At 40.9% G+C, this 17,970-nt stretch overlaps 1 protein-coding gene across 4 annotated transcripts in view; it reads right to left on the bottom strand.

The window, feature by feature from the left end:
* The window catches only part of BRD7 (bromodomain containing 7), a 42,224-nt gene that overhangs the window by 4,668 nt on the left and 19,586 nt on the right, over window positions 1-17,970 (bottom strand). The window contains exons 6-17 of one of the 4 annotated variants that reach the window (XM_072827112.1): window positions 17,049-17,159; window positions 12,366-12,550; window positions 11,213-11,336; window positions 10,523-10,598; window positions 8,110-8,217; window positions 7,600-7,735; window positions 7,019-7,130; window positions 5,480-5,536; window positions 2,777-2,891; window positions 2,355-2,498; window positions 1,688-1,831; window positions 1,289-1,353 (exon numbers count right to left, since the gene is read on the bottom strand). In XM_072827112.1, the coding sequence (XP_072683213.1) occupies window positions 1,298-1,353; window positions 1,688-1,831; window positions 2,355-2,498; window positions 2,777-2,891; window positions 5,480-5,536; window positions 7,019-7,130; window positions 7,600-7,735; window positions 8,110-8,217; window positions 10,523-10,598; window positions 11,213-11,336; window positions 12,366-12,550; window positions 17,049-17,159 (1,368 nt within the window). In that variant the 3' untranslated portion in view covers window positions 1,289-1,297. Of the gene's footprint in view, window positions 1-1,117; window positions 1,354-1,687; window positions 1,832-2,354; window positions 2,499-2,776; window positions 2,892-5,479; window positions 5,537-7,018; window positions 7,131-7,599; window positions 7,736-8,109; window positions 8,218-10,522; window positions 10,599-11,212; window positions 11,337-12,365; window positions 12,551-17,048; window positions 17,160-17,970 lie in introns of those variants that run through there. The other 3 variants (XM_072827114.1, XM_072827111.1, XM_072827113.1) reach the window with 3 other exon arrangements.

The raw sequence follows: 17,970 nt of genomic DNA, 5'->3' as shown, positions 1-17,970 counted from the left end.
AACTCTAAAAAGATTTGATAAAATACATTATCTGAAAAATTCTGAAGTTCTTTTGGCAAATGATTTTCAGTAGGTTTTTAAAAGATTGGGTTGTCTTAAGAGAATCAGTTTTGCTAAATGTCAGTATTCAAAGCCAGGAAAATAAAAATAAAATAGCTTCTAGCCAGGGGGTTTTACAGTGGCTCCATACAGCCAAGCAGGATCTTACCCTCACCCCGTTCACTGAACCAGGCTATGGTGTGGTGCCTGGTTATGGAAGAGGACCGCATGTCTTCTGGTCTCCTACTCAGTTATCTGCTCAAGCAGCCGACCTTTGTATTTCATATAAAAGTAGATGACTCTTAGTTCAGGGGACATGCTGAGGCACAGGTGACCCAGGAGAAGTAGTAAACAGAAACAAACTTTCCTGTAAGCTCTGTGATTCCCTTGCTTATTTAGCTTCTCCTTCTACTGTAGTTCTAAGTGACTCAAAACGGAAAAAACAAACAGGACCACCAGAGAGGTTAGTGCTATGAAAATCCTGGTGTGATTTTTTTGGGGAGTTGGAGGAGATTGAGGGTAGCATAGGGGAGGTACTTCATCACCTTATCTTTCTGCTTAAGAACACCATTCCCATCAAGTGTGCAGGGGGACATACACTTAAAATCATTTTAGAATCTACTAGTATTCGTTTTCATGGTGTAATAATGGACAATCTCCCTAGATGGGGATTTTTAAAGCCTCTTAGCTCTGGTCTCGTTTGTGCACCCTAAGGAAGAGGCACAGTCATTATTTTGACCTGACCATGCCCCAGCCCACTCCTCCTCCCCCTCTGGATGGCAACAGGTCAGAGTCTATGCTATTCCTTCCTCACCAGGCCATTCTTTGAATAAATCATCCAGGTGAAATCTGTAAGTCAGGATAATATAGTCTTATCACTATTTGGTTATTTCTTTAATGTGGAGTTTGGCAAACGTGGAAAAAAATGAGGGAGTTCAATTATTTGAGGGGCTTGCTTTTAACGAATGGTCTAGAAAAGGCTGTTTTACACTTCCTAAGTGTTTTTCTATCACTTTCATCCTCAGACCCAGCTCTGGGGAAAGGTCAAGGGGTGACTCAGCTGACAGCACAACACTGCTCATAGTCCCAGGCTCAGCTTTATTACCTAATACAAGTCCAATCTCTGGAACATTAAAATTAATTGTCCCGAAGTTTAATTAAAAACACAATTTACAAATATTTAATATCTTCTCAAAAGCATTTCCAAGTTAAGAATGAAAAAATATGTACATAATATATAATGAAATACCAGTTAGCTTCAAATCCCATCAGGTACACACTCAGCAACATCAGTCTTTTTAGGTTCTTCAAAATCTGAAAGGAAAAGTTATGGCTTCATTCAGCACTTTCCCCCTTTTAATTAAAAGGTAAAAGTATCATCCAGAAGAGTTAAGTGCTGACGGCTCTTCTTTACCACTTTCAAGGTTAAAGACTAGATAGATGTACTACGAGGGTATCATTGTAGGATTTTTTGCAAATGTGGTCAAATCTTTATTTCCTTCACATCTTGTCTAAAGCATTTATAAAAACAGTTTACACTATCAACATGCAGAGATAAAAATCTTTCCAATGTTACTTGAGGGGAGAGGACCTGTGTTCCTTTTGCTCACAATAGCCCTCCGTCCTCCCTGGGACACAGGGCACTTACCTTTTGTTAAATCTACAAAGTTATTTTCCACGATAGGGGAGGGGATGGAAATCCCCATTGCTTTTCGAACTCCATACGTGCTGACAATATCACCTGGTGTGACTTGCTGGGCAAGTTCTTTCAGATTATTGGTCACTTGTTCAGCTAAGAAAAAGAAAAACAGTTCTAAGTGTTAAAATATGGTTCCTTTTAGGTAATAAAAAACCAAAACCAAAAGAATAATACAACGTTGACCCTGGAGTGGTTGGGACTGTGCCAGTCCTCCTGCACACAGACTTTTTTTTTTTTTCCTGATATACCCAGGACTGTAAACATACTCCATTATTATTTTAACATTTTCTTTTCTTTAGCTTTAAGAAACAATATAATACATACTACATACAGAATATGTTAGTTGACTGCTGATAGGTAAGGCTTCCAGTCACCTATTACAGGAGTTAAGTTCTGGGGAGTCAAAAATTACCTGTGGATTTTCAACTGCAGGGTCAGGGAGGAGGGACGTCAGCCAGCACCCCTAACCCTATGTTATTCAAGGGTCAATTGTGTAAATGTGAACCATGAACCCTTCATGGTTCACTTTGGTGCTGCCTAACAGTGGTTATCACTTCTCAGAAGTTCTCCCCTTTAAGTGTCTCCCGATTCTCCTCTTACCAGAGGTGCAACATACCGAGATGCATTTCCCTGTAAGAGGGACCCAAGAGACAGATCATGTTGGGAGGGGGTCTGGTGCTCAGCCGCTCATTCTGGGCTTCCTGGAGCTCTCTGAGCAATCTGGTGGTCTCATCAAGTTTCCTCTGGAACATTTCAGCTTCTGTGTAATACGAAGAACAACAGACTAAAGAAAACACGGACATGCTTGTGTTCGATCTTGTATGGAAAAGTGAGTCCTAAGCACTGGAGTTTTGCTATAAGGCTATAGTCTTCTCTCCTCAAAGGAGTAATCCCCCTCAGATGCGATCAACACCACAGACATGCCTTACTCTTCACTGAAGCATGGCCACCTAAGATCTTCCTGTGGTGGATGCCTATGTCAATCTGTGCAAATGTGACATTAAATCGTAACGGTCAGGATCGTGAAATGACACTCACCTTCAGAGTCAAACACTTCAACAGGAGCCCCAAAATTTGTTACTGCTTTCAGTGCTGTGAGCCTGTCCTGATTACTGGAGTCTAAACGCCCCGATGGCTCGATTTCTGTAATCTGCTTCAAGAAAAGAAAAAGCAAAGGGAAAAAAGGAATTATCTGAGCTTGCTAAGTCCTGGCAGTGCTAGAACGAGACATCAGTGAGATGGTTTTTGTATTGACAGGCCATATTATCCCACCCATTGACTTTGGAGTTAGAATTTTGATACATACAAAAATGTCTTCCTGGAATACTTTTATTTTTTTAAAAGATTTATTTATTTATTTATTTATTTATTTATTTATTTATTTGAGAGCGAGAGAGACACACACACACACACACACACACACACACACACACACACACACAGGAGGAGGGAGAAGCAGGTTCCATGCCGGGAGCCTGACGTGGGACCCAATCCCGGGACTCCAGGATCGCGCCCTGGGCCAAAGGCAGGCGCTAAACCGCTTAGGGATCCCCCCAGAATACTTTTAAAGGGCCATTCCTAAATCCTGGCCAGACAGTATCCACAAGTGCATACTTCTCGTTAATGACATGATGTGTCCTACACCACACCCGTCATTTGTTCCTTTGGGCAACTGTTCTGAAAAAGAGCCCTGGTACTGCCGATGCCATCAAGAGCTTCTGCGGACTGTGACCATGCCTCCCATCTCCAAGGCTCACAGGCAATATTTTGGCACCCAGTGCAGATGCTCCCACTCCCAGGGCAGAGCCTGAGCACAAGATACTTCCTGGGTCTCCTCCTGGCCCCAAAGCCAGGCTGTTGGTATTACATGGGAGAAACGAAATCCTATAAAGGGTGGAGTTTTATTTTTGCAATGACAAGACTCAGAGTTTCCATAACCTCAACACTGCTTTTGAGGAAGAGATTAGCCCAGATAACAAGTCACCCGAAGTTAATGGTTCCATTTAGACTCTGGCATTACTTAAAAAGAAAAAAAAAAAAAAAAAAAAAGACTCTGGCATTGCACTCCAGACATGTATGTGAACCCCTCCCCAGTGTCCACCCCCGCACTCCCCCACCCCAGCCCATTCCTCTACCTACTTAGGGGTAGGAGGGCGTGGAGAGAGACAAGCAATATATACCTACAGCTTTCTCTCTGGGTTGGCCTCAGCACCCTACTCCACCAGCTGTTCATTTTTTACCCAGCCTCCCTTCCCATCAAGATTTCCTGCCTTCCTGTTCCCTCACTAAGCACATGATCTTGCTTGAGCCTCGTTCCCTGCAAACGTGATTTCAAATGTCCCACCCATATCTGCATCCATCCTTCCTGGAGCTCATATTCAAGCTCTCCTAACCCTCAGTTACCAGGCTCACATGTGTCTGCTCTCACGCCCCCACTTCCTCGGCTCACTGAACTCTTTGTGTTCTTACCTCTCCTCCCCTACCACCATTGCTGCCACCACATTACTGCCCCTGCTCCAATGATGGTTACAAACAACAGTGGCCACCCTTACTGGGTTCATCTGCTGGCGGTGGACACTGCTGGTCTCCTTCCCGTATGTCTGTCTTTTCTACCTTACGATTGGTCTTTACCAATGTTCTGTCCCTCAGCCTCTACCCAATGTTCTCTCTGGACAATCTAGTTCACCCCTGTACACCAACACTCTTCCCACACACCTGTAACCCAGGCACGGGAGTCCCCTGCCCCCCTGCAACACCATCCCCAATCACCCCTGTAAGGGGTGCCGGGTGCAGTTGCTCTCCCTGACGGAGGGGAGCTCCTTCTCCAGCACTTTTTTTTTTTAAGAGATTTTATTTATTTATTCATGAGACTTACACAGAGAGAGAGGCAGAGACACAGGTGGAGGGAGAAGCAGGCTCCATGTGGGGAGCCCGACACAGGACTCAATCCCGGGACTCCAGGGTCATGCCCTGGGCCGAAGGCAGGCGCCAAACTGCTGAGCCACCCAGGGATCCCCCTTCTCCAGCACTCTGACGGGAGCTCACGACGCCATGATCTGTCTCATGCACCAGGTCCTGCCGACCTGACTTCTGTATTTCTCTTGACTGTGTATCTCAATTCCCTTCCTCTGTATTGCCATGCCTGGCAGTGTTTTGCCCAGACAAGCCCCGGAATTCTTCACGGGTCTCCTCTTCCAGCTCCTCTCCCCTCTCCCCACATTTCCTCAGGGTTTCCTGTCTTCCAGGGTAGCATCTCAGCTTCTTGGCACTGCCTACAGACTCTCTGTCACGAGGGCCTCCCAACCCTCCCTCTTCTGCCCAGGTACCCTGTGCTCACACGCCATCTGTGCTCGTTACACATATGCCCTGTCCTCTTGCATCCATTTCTGTCACTCCACGTGCAGATTCAGCCCACTGCCCGCTGGGAAAACGTCTATTCATCTTTCTAGACCCACTTTGCCCAGGATCCTCTCTGTGAGGACCTCCTCTGCTATCCAGAGCAGCTCTGATCTGTGTTCCTACACCACATTTGGTAGCACATGTGGGAGCTGGTGCTGGCTCCCTCGCTCACATGCCTGTGTACTGCACTAGCTGCTGCTACACTTCCCACAGGCAAAAAGAGTTCCTTTATTTAAGGAGATACTCAATAAATAATTTTCTTTTAAAACAAAATTTTATCATTTAGGTCTTGTGGCTTATCCTCCATTTAAATATTTTTTATGAAGAATAAAATATGATTACCTCCATTTCTTTTGCTGTGTCAAGGATCCTAGTCTGGCCTTCATCTTCAGGTGATGGCTAGAAGTATAAAGAAAAACAATTTTTTATTAAAAGATATTTTAAAAAGGTAAATATCAAGAAAAATAAAAAAAATATTAGGAGTTTCAAGGCAAGATTATGAATTATTGGAACTTCATTTTTTTTTTAAATTTTTATTTATTTATGATAGTCACACAGAGAGAGAGAGAGAGAGAGAGAGAGAGGCAGAGACACAGGCAGAGGGAGAAGCAGGCTCCATGCACCGGGAGCCAGACGTGGGATTCGATCCCGGGTCTCCAGGATCGCGCCCTGGGCCAAAGGCAGGCGCCAAACCGCTGCGCCACCCAGGGATACCTTCATTTTTAAAACCAAAAACAAATTAGATATAGTAAATGGCATTTTGAGAAAATTTGTGTGTCAAGAGTATGTACTACTGGTAACTTCAAGACTGATCTTTCTGTGCCCAAGCAAAAAGCACTACAAATATATGAAGGTTTTTGGTAAATACACAGAAGTGCCTAATAAATGGAGTTGGTTTTCAACAACAGGTAAATCTATGACAAGGAGAAAATAGGAGGCACTCCAGGGACTATTTTGCATTAACAGAGCAATATTCTTGGATAACAGAGGATTACTGTAAAATATTCAAATGCTACAGAGAATGTGAAAGCTTCCCATAATCCTAGCCATCAGGGGTCACATACATAAACAACAGACAAAAGTATCATGCACAAAAATCAATAATGATGTGATTTTTTTGGAAAGGCTATATTATGATTTTTTTTAACCAATTCTCAGTTTTTTTAAAGTTATAAACAATGTATCCTTATATAGAACTTTTTTTTAACTTTCTAAGATATAGTCTGAGAAGAACTGCTGGATCAATCAGACTGACGGGAGAGTTAGAGGAAAAACATTTTTGAATGGATGTGAAGTGGCACGTGAGGAAAGCAGCTCATGTGGGAAGATTGTACAGCAGCAGTTCTTGATAAACTTGAGGTGCTGACTCAGCACTGCTGACAGTCACCCAAGGACCAGCAGCCATGGATACAATGGGGGCAGAGGACAAGGTGACAGCAGCCATAGCCATCAGGAAGAGCTAGGGCCCCAAGGAAACTCTGTACTCTTTTTTTTGTGTCCCCATCACTGTGTTCTTACTGCATAATCAAGAAAAGGACATTTTCTATCATTTTAGTCCACTCCGTTTCAATCCAGTGAGTGATACTTCCCTTTTCTGTTAGGGTACACGGCACCAGCTGACTTGTGAGCCATCAACCCCATCCTGATTCCTACATTCCCAAGATCGGGAGATAATGACAGTCTTCTGCCCTCACAGACCCTGCTAGCTGACTTACTCGTTTCCGTTCATTGACCTCCACCCATAGTCCCCACCCAGGCCAGGCTGCCTTTTCAGGGAAATGTAGCTCAGCTGTCACCTTGGTGACTCCCATGGTGTCATAACACAGTGACTAATGCTGAGAGCCAATATTAAATTACCCATTTCTTTAGCAGCCTTCTTACCATCTCCAACTCTTGCAGGGTTCTAGAATGGCCTCCTTTTGTTAAAACATCCAATAAACTATCTGCCATCACATATGGATAATCCTGGCACGTGGCCAAAAATTCATGGATGCTGAAAGAGAGAGTGTTGGGAAAGTTACTTCCACATAAATCACCTCCATTGGTTTAATCTTCCTATGCCAGCTGTTTCCATCAGACATGCCTTAGTTTATAAAATGCCATAGTGTAAAAATTTCTGTCTAGGCACACCAACATATCTAGGTACAGCACCAGACTGGTATGTTTACCAGTGATACCTTTATCATCTTGAGAAGTAAACACTATCAAGAACATAGTGAAATGAAATGCTCCTGGGGAATCCTTCAAAGAAAAATAAGACTCTCTCAATGGTCGAGGCTCCTGGGCCCAGTCCTGAACTTGCTACTGCCCTTTACTACCTCCCTAAGGTAATCTTACCTCAGGACTCACACATGTACTGGGAGTATCAAGGCTACCCCTCTGGTTTGGACCACACCCTCTGGATACACAGGTCGATCAGTGTTTTAGAATATGGCACTCAGGATACTGATGAACTCACTCACCTGAAGTCACTGGGAAGATCAGAGTCTTCCCCATAGGCTGAATAGATTAGATCCGAATCGTCCTTGCTGATATTTGCAAATGTGGAGTCATAATGTGGAGCATAAGAACTGTAGGGTCCGTAATTCAAGTATAACACTGTTGACAGAAATTAAATACTACAATACTGTCCCTTTCACTTGTGTGTCAATCTAATTTTTGTTTTATTAAAGATTATTCCCTTCTAATTTTATTGCTTCACTGACTGGTATAACAAATCTAAGGTAGATAGTTCCCCTCCCGGATTCTTGTGAGTCACAACTCAAGTGACTTTTTCCCCACAAAGGGGAGATAGAGGAAAGAAAGCACAAAACTTATTTCGAATTCTAACAGCTGATTTCTCAGGTTTTTCCAAAGTTAATAAAACAGCTGATTCACATTGCAGATACCATCAAGAGAGTTAAATAAATGGTAATCATGCTTTCCTTTCCCCTTAACTGCTTGAACGAGGAGAAAAACACAAGAAGCCTTACCTGGAGTGACTTTGTTCCTTTTGTCTTCCTTGAACCCCTGCAAAGTATTCACTCCAGACTGAAGCCTTCCAGTTGTCATTCCCAGTCTCACAGGGCAGTAACCTGGTTCTGAAACAGAAGGGCGGGCATGCTGTGGGAGGGGCATGTGGTAAGGAGCTGAGGGGTGCTCTGCGGGGTGTCTGCACCCACACTGCTTCGTGCCATCTATGTGACTCTGTCAAGGGGCCTGGATAGCCCTTCCATACCCATCTTTCACATAGGAAAACCTTAGCTTAGCAAGGGAGGGATGGAGCCAGGACCAAAACCTTGTCCTTTTCATCACACTCTACTGCTTCCTGGAATTCCTTATAATTACATTACATTTCACTTAAAAAAAAAAAAAAAAAAAAAAGGATTTAAAAATTGAACTTTACTTTGATGGAAGTAAACCAGTAGAAAAGGTTAGTAAAAACTAAGGAAAAATAACTGATTAAAGACAAGAACTTGGGCAGCCCTGGTGGCTCAGCGGTTTAGTGCTGCCTTCAGCCCAGGATGTGATCCTGGAGACCCGGGATCGAGTCCCATGTCAGGTTCCCTGCATGGAGCCTGCTTCTCCCTCTGCCTGTCTCTCTGCCTCTCTCATGAATAAATGAATAAAATCTTTAAAAAATATATAAAATATATAAAAATTATAAAGACAAGAACTCATCATATATTCAGGAAAAATTAGCATGTTACTCCACCCTGGATTATAGGCTGTGGCCACAGGTGACCAGTGTGATAAAATGAAAGCACTTGTGAGCAACACTGCACACTTAAGTTATATCTTTTCTCTCAGCAAGCAGTCTGGAATGTGGTAGGAAGACGAACCTGAGAAGCGAACAGGGACAAAGCTTCCACCTTAGACCAGTACACTGGCCTCTTCGGGAGCTGCGGTCATGTGAGAAGCCAGGTCAGCCTGGGCCACACTGACTATGCCTCCAGGAGCTGGATGTGCCAAAAAGCAGAGCAAGGGCACACAGACTGCTGGACACAAAGAAAAGGGCAGATCTTAAAGTGTCACCTAAATCATTAGTTGCATCTCCTTACCACCAAATTCTCATAATAGCTATACTAGAAAGATCGAGTTCTCAATCTTGTGGCATTTCCTTTGACCCAAAACCATATAAACTTATATTACGAAAAGTCCACACAAAAGCAAAAAGTGGGTTTTTGTTTTTTTCTTTTTCAAACAGCACCAGTTCCTTTTCTTCTATGTGAGGGAACTCTGCCAGCATTTCAAGAGTGGAGTGCAATGCTAAAAGACATCAACAGGCTCCCCGGTGTAGCCCTCAAATGCATCAGGATCTTCCAGGATGCTTCAAGGTCTCTTACTCTTATTCCCTAACCCCTTACTCACTTGGGACCAATCTAAACCCCTTACTCACTTTGGGACCAATCTAAATGTCATCTTGCTAGGAAGAAGGAAGCCTTCTCTGACCCCCAGACACTAGATTGGTCCCTTCTGTCATGTCCTGTCGCAGCTGCCCTCATCATGGCAGACAAGCTGCAGTTCTTTACACGATTATGCTCGTTTGTGCCTCCATTCCCCACCCTACAGACAGAAAGGGAAGGGACTCATCTCTCCCATTCTGTTCCCTACTATACACTTAGCTCCACCTCCAGCTCCCAAGCCAGACCTTGCCTGCAGCAAACGATGAATACTAGAGACTGTTAACTGAAGTGTCATCATTCATTTCCATATCCCTGTGATCAGCAGCAGGAAAATGAGTATTTAGAAAATAACATTCTCACATTTTCTTATCCCAACACAATTGTCTCCCCTTCGATGAATGACAAAAAGTTCTTATTCTTCCAGCAAATTTCAAACTATCCCTTATACTATTGCTATTAAAATACCATCTGAGAAAATAAAAATATGATTGGGGTTCTAAAGCAGTGCTTCCCAATCTTTACAAACTTTCTACCACTGGAGGAAAAGATGTGTCGTGTCATCGGGCATATGTTATTCTGTTACTATTAAGGTACTGTATGGCATACATATTCACTTTATTCACTGAAATTTAAAAAAGCCAGTCAAATTTATTATGTTATAATAAGAGCGTTCTGAGATGCCTCCAGAAATAACTGAGCGTACCTACCAGTCTCTTAGAGCCAGAGCTAGAAACTGTGTCATTTTTGGGCTTTAATGGTGGGTCTGATATTCCAGGGACTTTGTATTTTAAAGAAAATTGGATCTCTATAGTACCTGCTTTAAATTGAGGTAAAGCCAGGCCAGCTATTTAGCACGAAATACATGATGTCTAGCCAAGTTCTTTGGGGATGACAATACAGTTGGATTGCTCAGTATCCGGCTTGTTGTTTTAAAATGTCACCCAGGCTACCGTTCTTTGCCAAATAGCAAATTCACGCACATTTTGATCTTTGAGCTTACCTCCTACAATGGGATCCACAGGATGGAGAAGCCCCAGTGTTGTTGTTCCATCTGGTTTTCTCCTTTCAAATTCACACTGCAACACCCAAAGTATTCAAATGTCATAAACCATTTTTATGTATCACATTCATATGCATGTACATATACATGTATATATCTCACACCAGAAAGCCTTACTTAAGTGTAATCAAACTGACATTATGAGTTGCTGTTGTTACATTTAGACACTGATTTTCCCACCTGGCTGCACAAACACTGGGTCTAATTGGCTGCAGAAATGAAGCTCAGGGAAACCTCAGGATGGTAAAGAGCTGCGTGGGGCCTTTAGGTCTCTCTGTTCTGCCCATACTCTACTAGAAAGGGAGGATACTGGAGACCAGGGGAGAGGAGTGACCTGATGGCAGTCATGTATTAGTCCATCTGGTTTTAAAACCAATGTATTAAAAACTGATTTCAAGAGACCAGAGTATAATTGTTCATTTTCCAAGTTCAGAACACATTAACTTCACTAAAATCCAGTAACATAGTAAAAGATCATGTACTTTACAAATATATTATTAAAATTTCCTTCCCTGGGAGTTGTACTAAACCGCTCTATGGCAGACATGGGTTAAAAGTGCACAAGTAATCTGAAAATTGCAAGCTTCAGATGACCAGGCAGTAGGTAGTAAAAAGAAAAAGGCCAATCACCTGGCTGTTAACAAGCCGCCTGGTCAGCTTTCCTCCGGATTCCTTAACAATTCGGTCAATCTGCTCCTGCTCTCTTTCTAAATTATTGCTCTTACATTTATCTTCAAGCAGATCTTTATCTTTCCTGAAAACACACATTAATACTAAGTAAAAAAAAAAAAAAAGATAAGATGAAAACATTAAAATGAGTTCCAAATAGGAGCACAACTCGACTGGAGGCATTTGCACAACAGTCACCAATTACAGCTTTGTTCCTCAGTGGCCCAGAAGGCCCCAGAACACACTCAACAGTAAGGCAAACCCAACGCTCTGGTTAGTTCCCTCCTTTGTGTGTCCAGCACTACCTGTCTTGAACGTTTTTCTCAATACAGTCACACTAATGGATTCTACCTCAAACATATTTTGAATGGAGAGGGACATAATTTTCTTCTTAAAATCTGATTTTTAAAATTTAAAATGAAATACATTTAAATTGTACAAATCTTAGAAACAGAATACAAATATGTCAGAAACTTGCGTTCTTTGTCTTATATCAGCAGAAATCCCAGACTGTTCACTAGAACCCTCTTCTGGAGTTGACAGTGAGGTATGGGGCACCAGGGCTGCCAGTCAGTGGGGTCAGCGGGTGTACACAACTGGGTCCAGCTGTGCTGGCTGCTGCCTGGGAGGACCAGGGCTGAGTTATTGCTCCTCCCAGGTGATGATGTCTGGTGGAAAACATGCGCACACCTCAGTAACAACAGCCCATTTGTTTAAGAAGTAGCTTCCACAATGTGTGGGTTGCATTTATTGTCTCAACCCCTTTATGGAATGAAGTTAACGAACACAGATTTTTTTTTTTCTTCAATAGAGAATTCTGTTTCAATAAATTCATTGACAGTGAGTCCCTAAAGGTAATGAACTGGTTTTAAAACTACTTTCATAAGTATACATATTCAGAACTGTTTTCTGAACTATGTTTAGACAATTCCAAGAGGTGCTTTGTATGAGAAGACAGGGATCACATCACCAAAATGGACTTTCATGCCAAAAACCAAACAACCACGAGCAGACCTCGACTTGGTCTTCCCAGGGTAGGCACCAAACCAGTATTTTTCCCTTCTTACTGGTCTGAGAAAGATAGCTTAACTTTAATATTCCAAAGCTTCTTTACTTTTTGTTTTCTTTATTGGGACTCTTGAAGGCTTGTGCTTCAGTATCTCCAGAGTCTTCCCTCTCTCTCGGCCAGCAGCCACTGTCCTCTCCACTCTGCGAGGTGTCTGTTCTATCTTTCTGCTTTCGACTTTTTTGCAAGTCTGCCATGAATTCTATGCTCTGCTTCAGGCTCTGAATTCTCTCCTAAAAATATTCAAGAATATTCTCATTGTATGTTTGTCATTAATTTTTAAAGTGATGCATTTCTTTCTCACAATGTGAGTTTGAACTTATTCTGTCATTAACTAGGGAAGAAAAGCAATTAAATGTAATTATACCAAGAGAGTATGTTTGAGGATCAGGACAATATTCAGATAATTTAATTTCCGATGTAAGAAAATGCTTTATAAGTTGACTACAACACTGAAAGTTTTTTATAGAAGAGAAAGCATGAATAAATACTAGGAGAATTTAGTTTAATAGCATGCTAAAATTTTATATTTAACAGAATAGCTTATCTTTTGAAATTTAAGAATTATCAGGGATTTCAAAAGCTAGAGGACATGAACATGTAAATACCCTTATTCTCTGGTATCCTAGGATAACTACTGAGGACTCTGGCATTTTTCTCTGTGTGAAAACAACATGCTTCAAGGAGAATAAAAGGTTGCTAGCATAGTTTCTTTCCCAGAAAGCATAATGTTCTTCTTACCAAAGAAGTCTTGTTTCTATTTCGTGAAACATGTACTTAATTTTCCATTGCATTGATATGCTGTGAAATTTTCTTTGTGGTTAAGAGCATGAGGTTTCTGGAGGCACATTTGTTTCTGGCGACTACTTTGACTTTTAACTCTGAGCACTGTCACTGGATAAAATATGGAGTGCAGTCTCCTTAGGGCTGCATGGCAACGCCAGGGAAGACTTGCAGAAAAACAGAAACTGAGAACTGGAAAGGACCAGAGGTGATTCAAATAAGAACATAGCCCAGAAATGCTAAATGCCTCACCCAAGGTCACAGAACTCTGAGGTCTTATCAGGAGCCCTGTCTCATCACACTCTTCTGTATTAGCAGGGCAGACTATGAGAGCCTCCAGAACACGGACCTACTATTTTTACTGAACTTTTATTTTAAGGTAGTCTTCCAATCATCCAAGTGATATATTTCATTGCAACAATGGTTTGAGTAGAGGGGAAAATATAAACCTTGTGAATTTATCATTATGTATTTCTCTAAGCATTACACATATTAGCAAATTAGAATTACACTGAATATTTGGGATTTTTCTTTAATAAATTACAATAATTTCCCCTCCACATCATTTAAATACTCTTCAAAGTGTTTTTAAAGTATATAGTATTTTATCCTATGTACCATGGTCTAATTAATATCCTGCTATAGGACATTTAGATTATTTCCAAGTTTACACTATCATAAATAAGTCTCATGAACATCCTTGTAAATAAATCTCTCCAAGAACTTCTTTAGGATAAATTCCCAGAAATGGTACTGTATGTTAACTATATTTTATTTATTTACTTTTGTTATTTTAAAAATTATTTATTTATTTATCCATGAGAGACAGAGAGAGAGAGAGAGAGAGAGAGAGAGAGAGAGGTGCAGAGACACAGTAGAGGCAGAGGCAGAAGCGGGCTCCATGCAGGGAGCCTGATGTGGGACTTGATCCTGGGTTTCCAGGATCACACCCTGGGCTGAAGGCAGCGCTAAACTGGGCTGCCCTGTATGTTAACTATATTTTAAAAGAAAATTCCTGGAAGTGGAAACACTAGGTCATCAGGCTCTTGGTATTTACTACCAAACTGCTCTCTACAAGTTTTATCAATGTATATATTAGTGTTTGAAAGTGTCTCTGAATCATTACCAAGCTGAGAAATAGTTAAAAGAATTTGCCAATCTGATTTTTAAAAAACATGTCTTATTTTAATATATACTCAAAAAATATTAGGGAGTATGATTATCTCTGTAACTTTTTATTGGCCATTTGTGTTTTCCCTTATGTATGTCACTTGGGTAATTCACTGCCTTATCTCTATCTCTAGTACCTAAATCAGAGGCTGGCACACTGGAAGTACTCAATAAATGGTGTTAAGTGAATGGGGTTAGGTCATGAAGTTCTCAGTTATCTTCTTATTTCCGCTCTGGAATCTCATAAAGCAGAACTCACTTTAAAAACATCTTGGAATTTAAAAAAAATAACACACACAAAATTAAAAGAACTAGAGAAATTCTCTAAATTTCAACACGAATCATTGGAAAAAGCTGAGTTTTATTTTACTTTGAAAGTCCTTTTTTTTTTTAAATTAAGATGTTTTCAAATTAGCATACTACTTATCAGTCCTCAGCTTTACAGTATTAAATGACTGAAAGGTTTTAACTCTTTGCCACAGCTAACGCTCATGTGCTTACACACACATTGGGCATGGCTGCCTGGCTCCATCAGGTAAGGACTACTGAGGCCGCCTAAGTAGGCCTGCCTAAGGTCACTTAGCGTCTCGAAGGCACGGCCAGGACTTAAGCCTGGATTCTGAAGCCACTATGCTGCCAACAGTAGTTTGTATTACTTTGTTTGTAGTATAATGCAGCGTTCTAGAATTTATCTCAGAGATCAAAAAAAGTTATTCGACTACGTCCATGGTTTATAAAAATGTCTACTAATAGTCAATATTTGTGTGTAAATGAAAAAAATCATACATGACTGCTCCACAATCTTTACAATGAACGCTCAAAACCAATGATCTTTTAAAAGACACCATTCATGGAAGGGTGTGCTGGGCTTTCTTGGGAGCACTGCTATTAGAAGAATTAACTCAGACGATCTAAATTTAAACGTTTAAAAATCACTGTTGTAAGGATCCCTCCCATTTAGGGTGGAGAGAACAGTCAACAGGAAGCTATAACACAGGATGGGTAGGGCTCCTCAACAGGAAGAGATCTGAAAAAAAGGAAGACAACAGAGAGAGAAAAGGGAAAGTGGAGAAGAAAGTTTATTTTCTGTGCTTCTAGCCATCCCACCCCCAGTAAAATTCAAGAGATACTGGAATCTTTTGCATGTTATAATAACTACATTATCTGAAGAAAAGAAAATAATGGTAAATCAAAGTTGATAAATTTACTTGAGATATGGCAAATTCAATTCTCTCCTAAAAATCCAATGTACTTATTTTGGAGTGACTAAAGACTGCATTTTGCAGGATGTTCTTTTATTTCAAATGTAGTAACAAGCATCTGCAGATTTTTAAGCCTGGAATATGGCTTGGTTCTGGATTCTGAGTCTTCCTGCAAAGAGTGGGATAAACACTTTATAGTCCCCTTTCCTTTGTAGATTTTGCCAAAGATGGGTAACTGGCTTACATTACAGTTTCTTAAGTCTATAGGAAAGGGTGGGAACGGATGCTGCCTGAATATTAGGAGTGCAAGAATAATCATCAATCCAAATGTTTTTCTTTCTCCAGTTAAATGGATCTGAGAATCGTTTAGAGCCAAGCACACACTCAGACATCTGCACACCAAGACAATTCTTTAAATGTAAAACTGTGATACAGATGGCCACTGTAACAAGTGGAAAGCCATGTGCATCCACACAGGACTCATTCCTGCTCTCCTGTAACTCCTGAGTCTGAGCCCAGGCTCTTCATTCTGATTTTTCTTATTCTTATACTCACTCGTCTTTTCTTCGCAAAATCCCTCTCCTGCCTTGCTCTTTTTCATATTCTCCTGCCTACTCTCTTACTGAGAGTCGGCACCTTAATGCTAGCAATTATCTTGGGATACCACACTTTAAACCCTCTTCTCCACACTGGAGAAGACCAAAGGCCAGATTGGCTCATGTCTTGCCTGAGGTCCAAAAGTTAGAGCAAAGAGTTAAAACTCGAACTCCGACTTCCTGCCATGGTAAGATGCCAGGGATCATCTCACTCAGTTAATTTCCCATCCTACTCAGAGCTATGAGTAAAACCTCAAAAGACACGACTTATCTTGTGAGCTCGGCTTTCCTGCCAGCAGGTGCACAGCAAGCTTCTCAATCCCACTGCCCCTCCAGGCCTTTTATCAGCCGTCGCTTTGAGATGGCACGTGTCCTTTCCTGCCACTAAACTAGTTCTCTTTTAAATAAACTATCACATCTGTGCTCTCTCATGAAGTTTGATGATGAAGTGTCTGGGTGTCTCTGCACGGGTCCCTCCTACCTCAGTCACCTTACTATGGTACTAGTTCTGGTGGACAGTGGGGAGGTGTCAATGAGCAGGTTACTTACTGCTCACCAAAATTTTCTTTCTTTGTACTGGAAGGAGTTCCTGTGCTTCACCACAACATCAGATTCCATCCCTCAAAGGAAGTAGAGAGCTTTCCTCCTAACAGGCCTCATAATTCACCTAATCATCAACCTTATCCTGGAATTCAGGGTAATGTTTCTTTCACAGCAAATATATATCTATCTGGTAACTACCAATTCAACAACTTTTAAATAAATAATTAGTAGTGAATGCCAATATTTATTTGTATCAATTCCAAATGAGAATTTCCTACTTTAATTTTTATATGAAAACTTTTTTCATGTAATATGTCCTACTTTAATATAATCTGCCTATAAAACTAGGACTGTACAGATCTCCATCGCTCTAACCAAAAAACAGAGGCTTATAGATTTTATAATAGTTATTATTTATGACAAAGAATTTCCTTTACCTGGCTAAGAATTTTCATCCCTGAGTGTAATAGCTTCTTTGCAGCTTTATAATAAATCGTCTCGGGTTTGTTGTAAATCATAGCATTAGTACACATTAGTTTGAAGTTATCCTGCAGAGAGATTATTAAGGAGAAAAATGCATTTAAAATAAAACAAATAGTCTTCCTGTCCCTGTCTGAAATCATACATGTCCTTGAAAAAATAAAACACAAAACCAACTGAAAACCCTACCTTTTTTTCATAGTTTACTAAACAACATTAAAGCAATTTCCTAAGTTTTAAGACTAACAAGTACGGCTAAATTAATTTAAATACTGTGCTACATTCCTTTTCAAGTTCCGCAGACATTTTATAATATTTCTCCACTATTACCGCACACAAAAAAAATTGGAAGAAAATACTTCTATTTAACAGAATAGTTTTAGAATTTTTTTTTTTTAGAGAGAGAATAGAGAGTGAGAGTGGGCGGGGGGTCGGAGGGAGAGGGAGCCTGTGTGCAGCCTGACGTGAGGCTCCATCTTACATCTCCGGGATCATGACCTGAGCCACAATCAAGGGTCAGACAGACATTCAACTGACTGAGCTGCCCCTAAGAATAATCTTAACTGAATTCATGTAATTAAAAAATATTACTCCTAGTTTTAAAACATCTTAAGTTTCCATTTATGAATTAAATAATTTCAAATCTTGATGAAAACTGTGACAGGGCTAAATTATCAAAATATCTTTTAGGAAATTCAAATTAACTGACCAAAACGCTAAAATATTTACACTAATTTTAAGTGTTTGGATACTATCATAAGCTAAACATAATTTGCAGAATGCTGGAAAATTATGCCAATGTGAAATAAACCATACAGCCTCAAAGAGTCGAAACATGTAACTGGAGTAACCAAATTATCAGAATTGCACTTTTGGGTT

The sequence above is a fragment of the Canis lupus genome, chromosome 5, assembly GCF_048164855.1.
Source record: "Canis lupus baileyi chromosome 5, mCanLup2.hap1, whole genome shotgun sequence".
Taxonomy (NCBI): Eukaryota; Metazoa; Chordata; class Mammalia; order Carnivora; family Canidae; genus Canis; species Canis lupus.
Note: the sequence above shows the minus strand (reverse complement) of the source record. Positions and strands in the feature narration are given on the sequence as shown.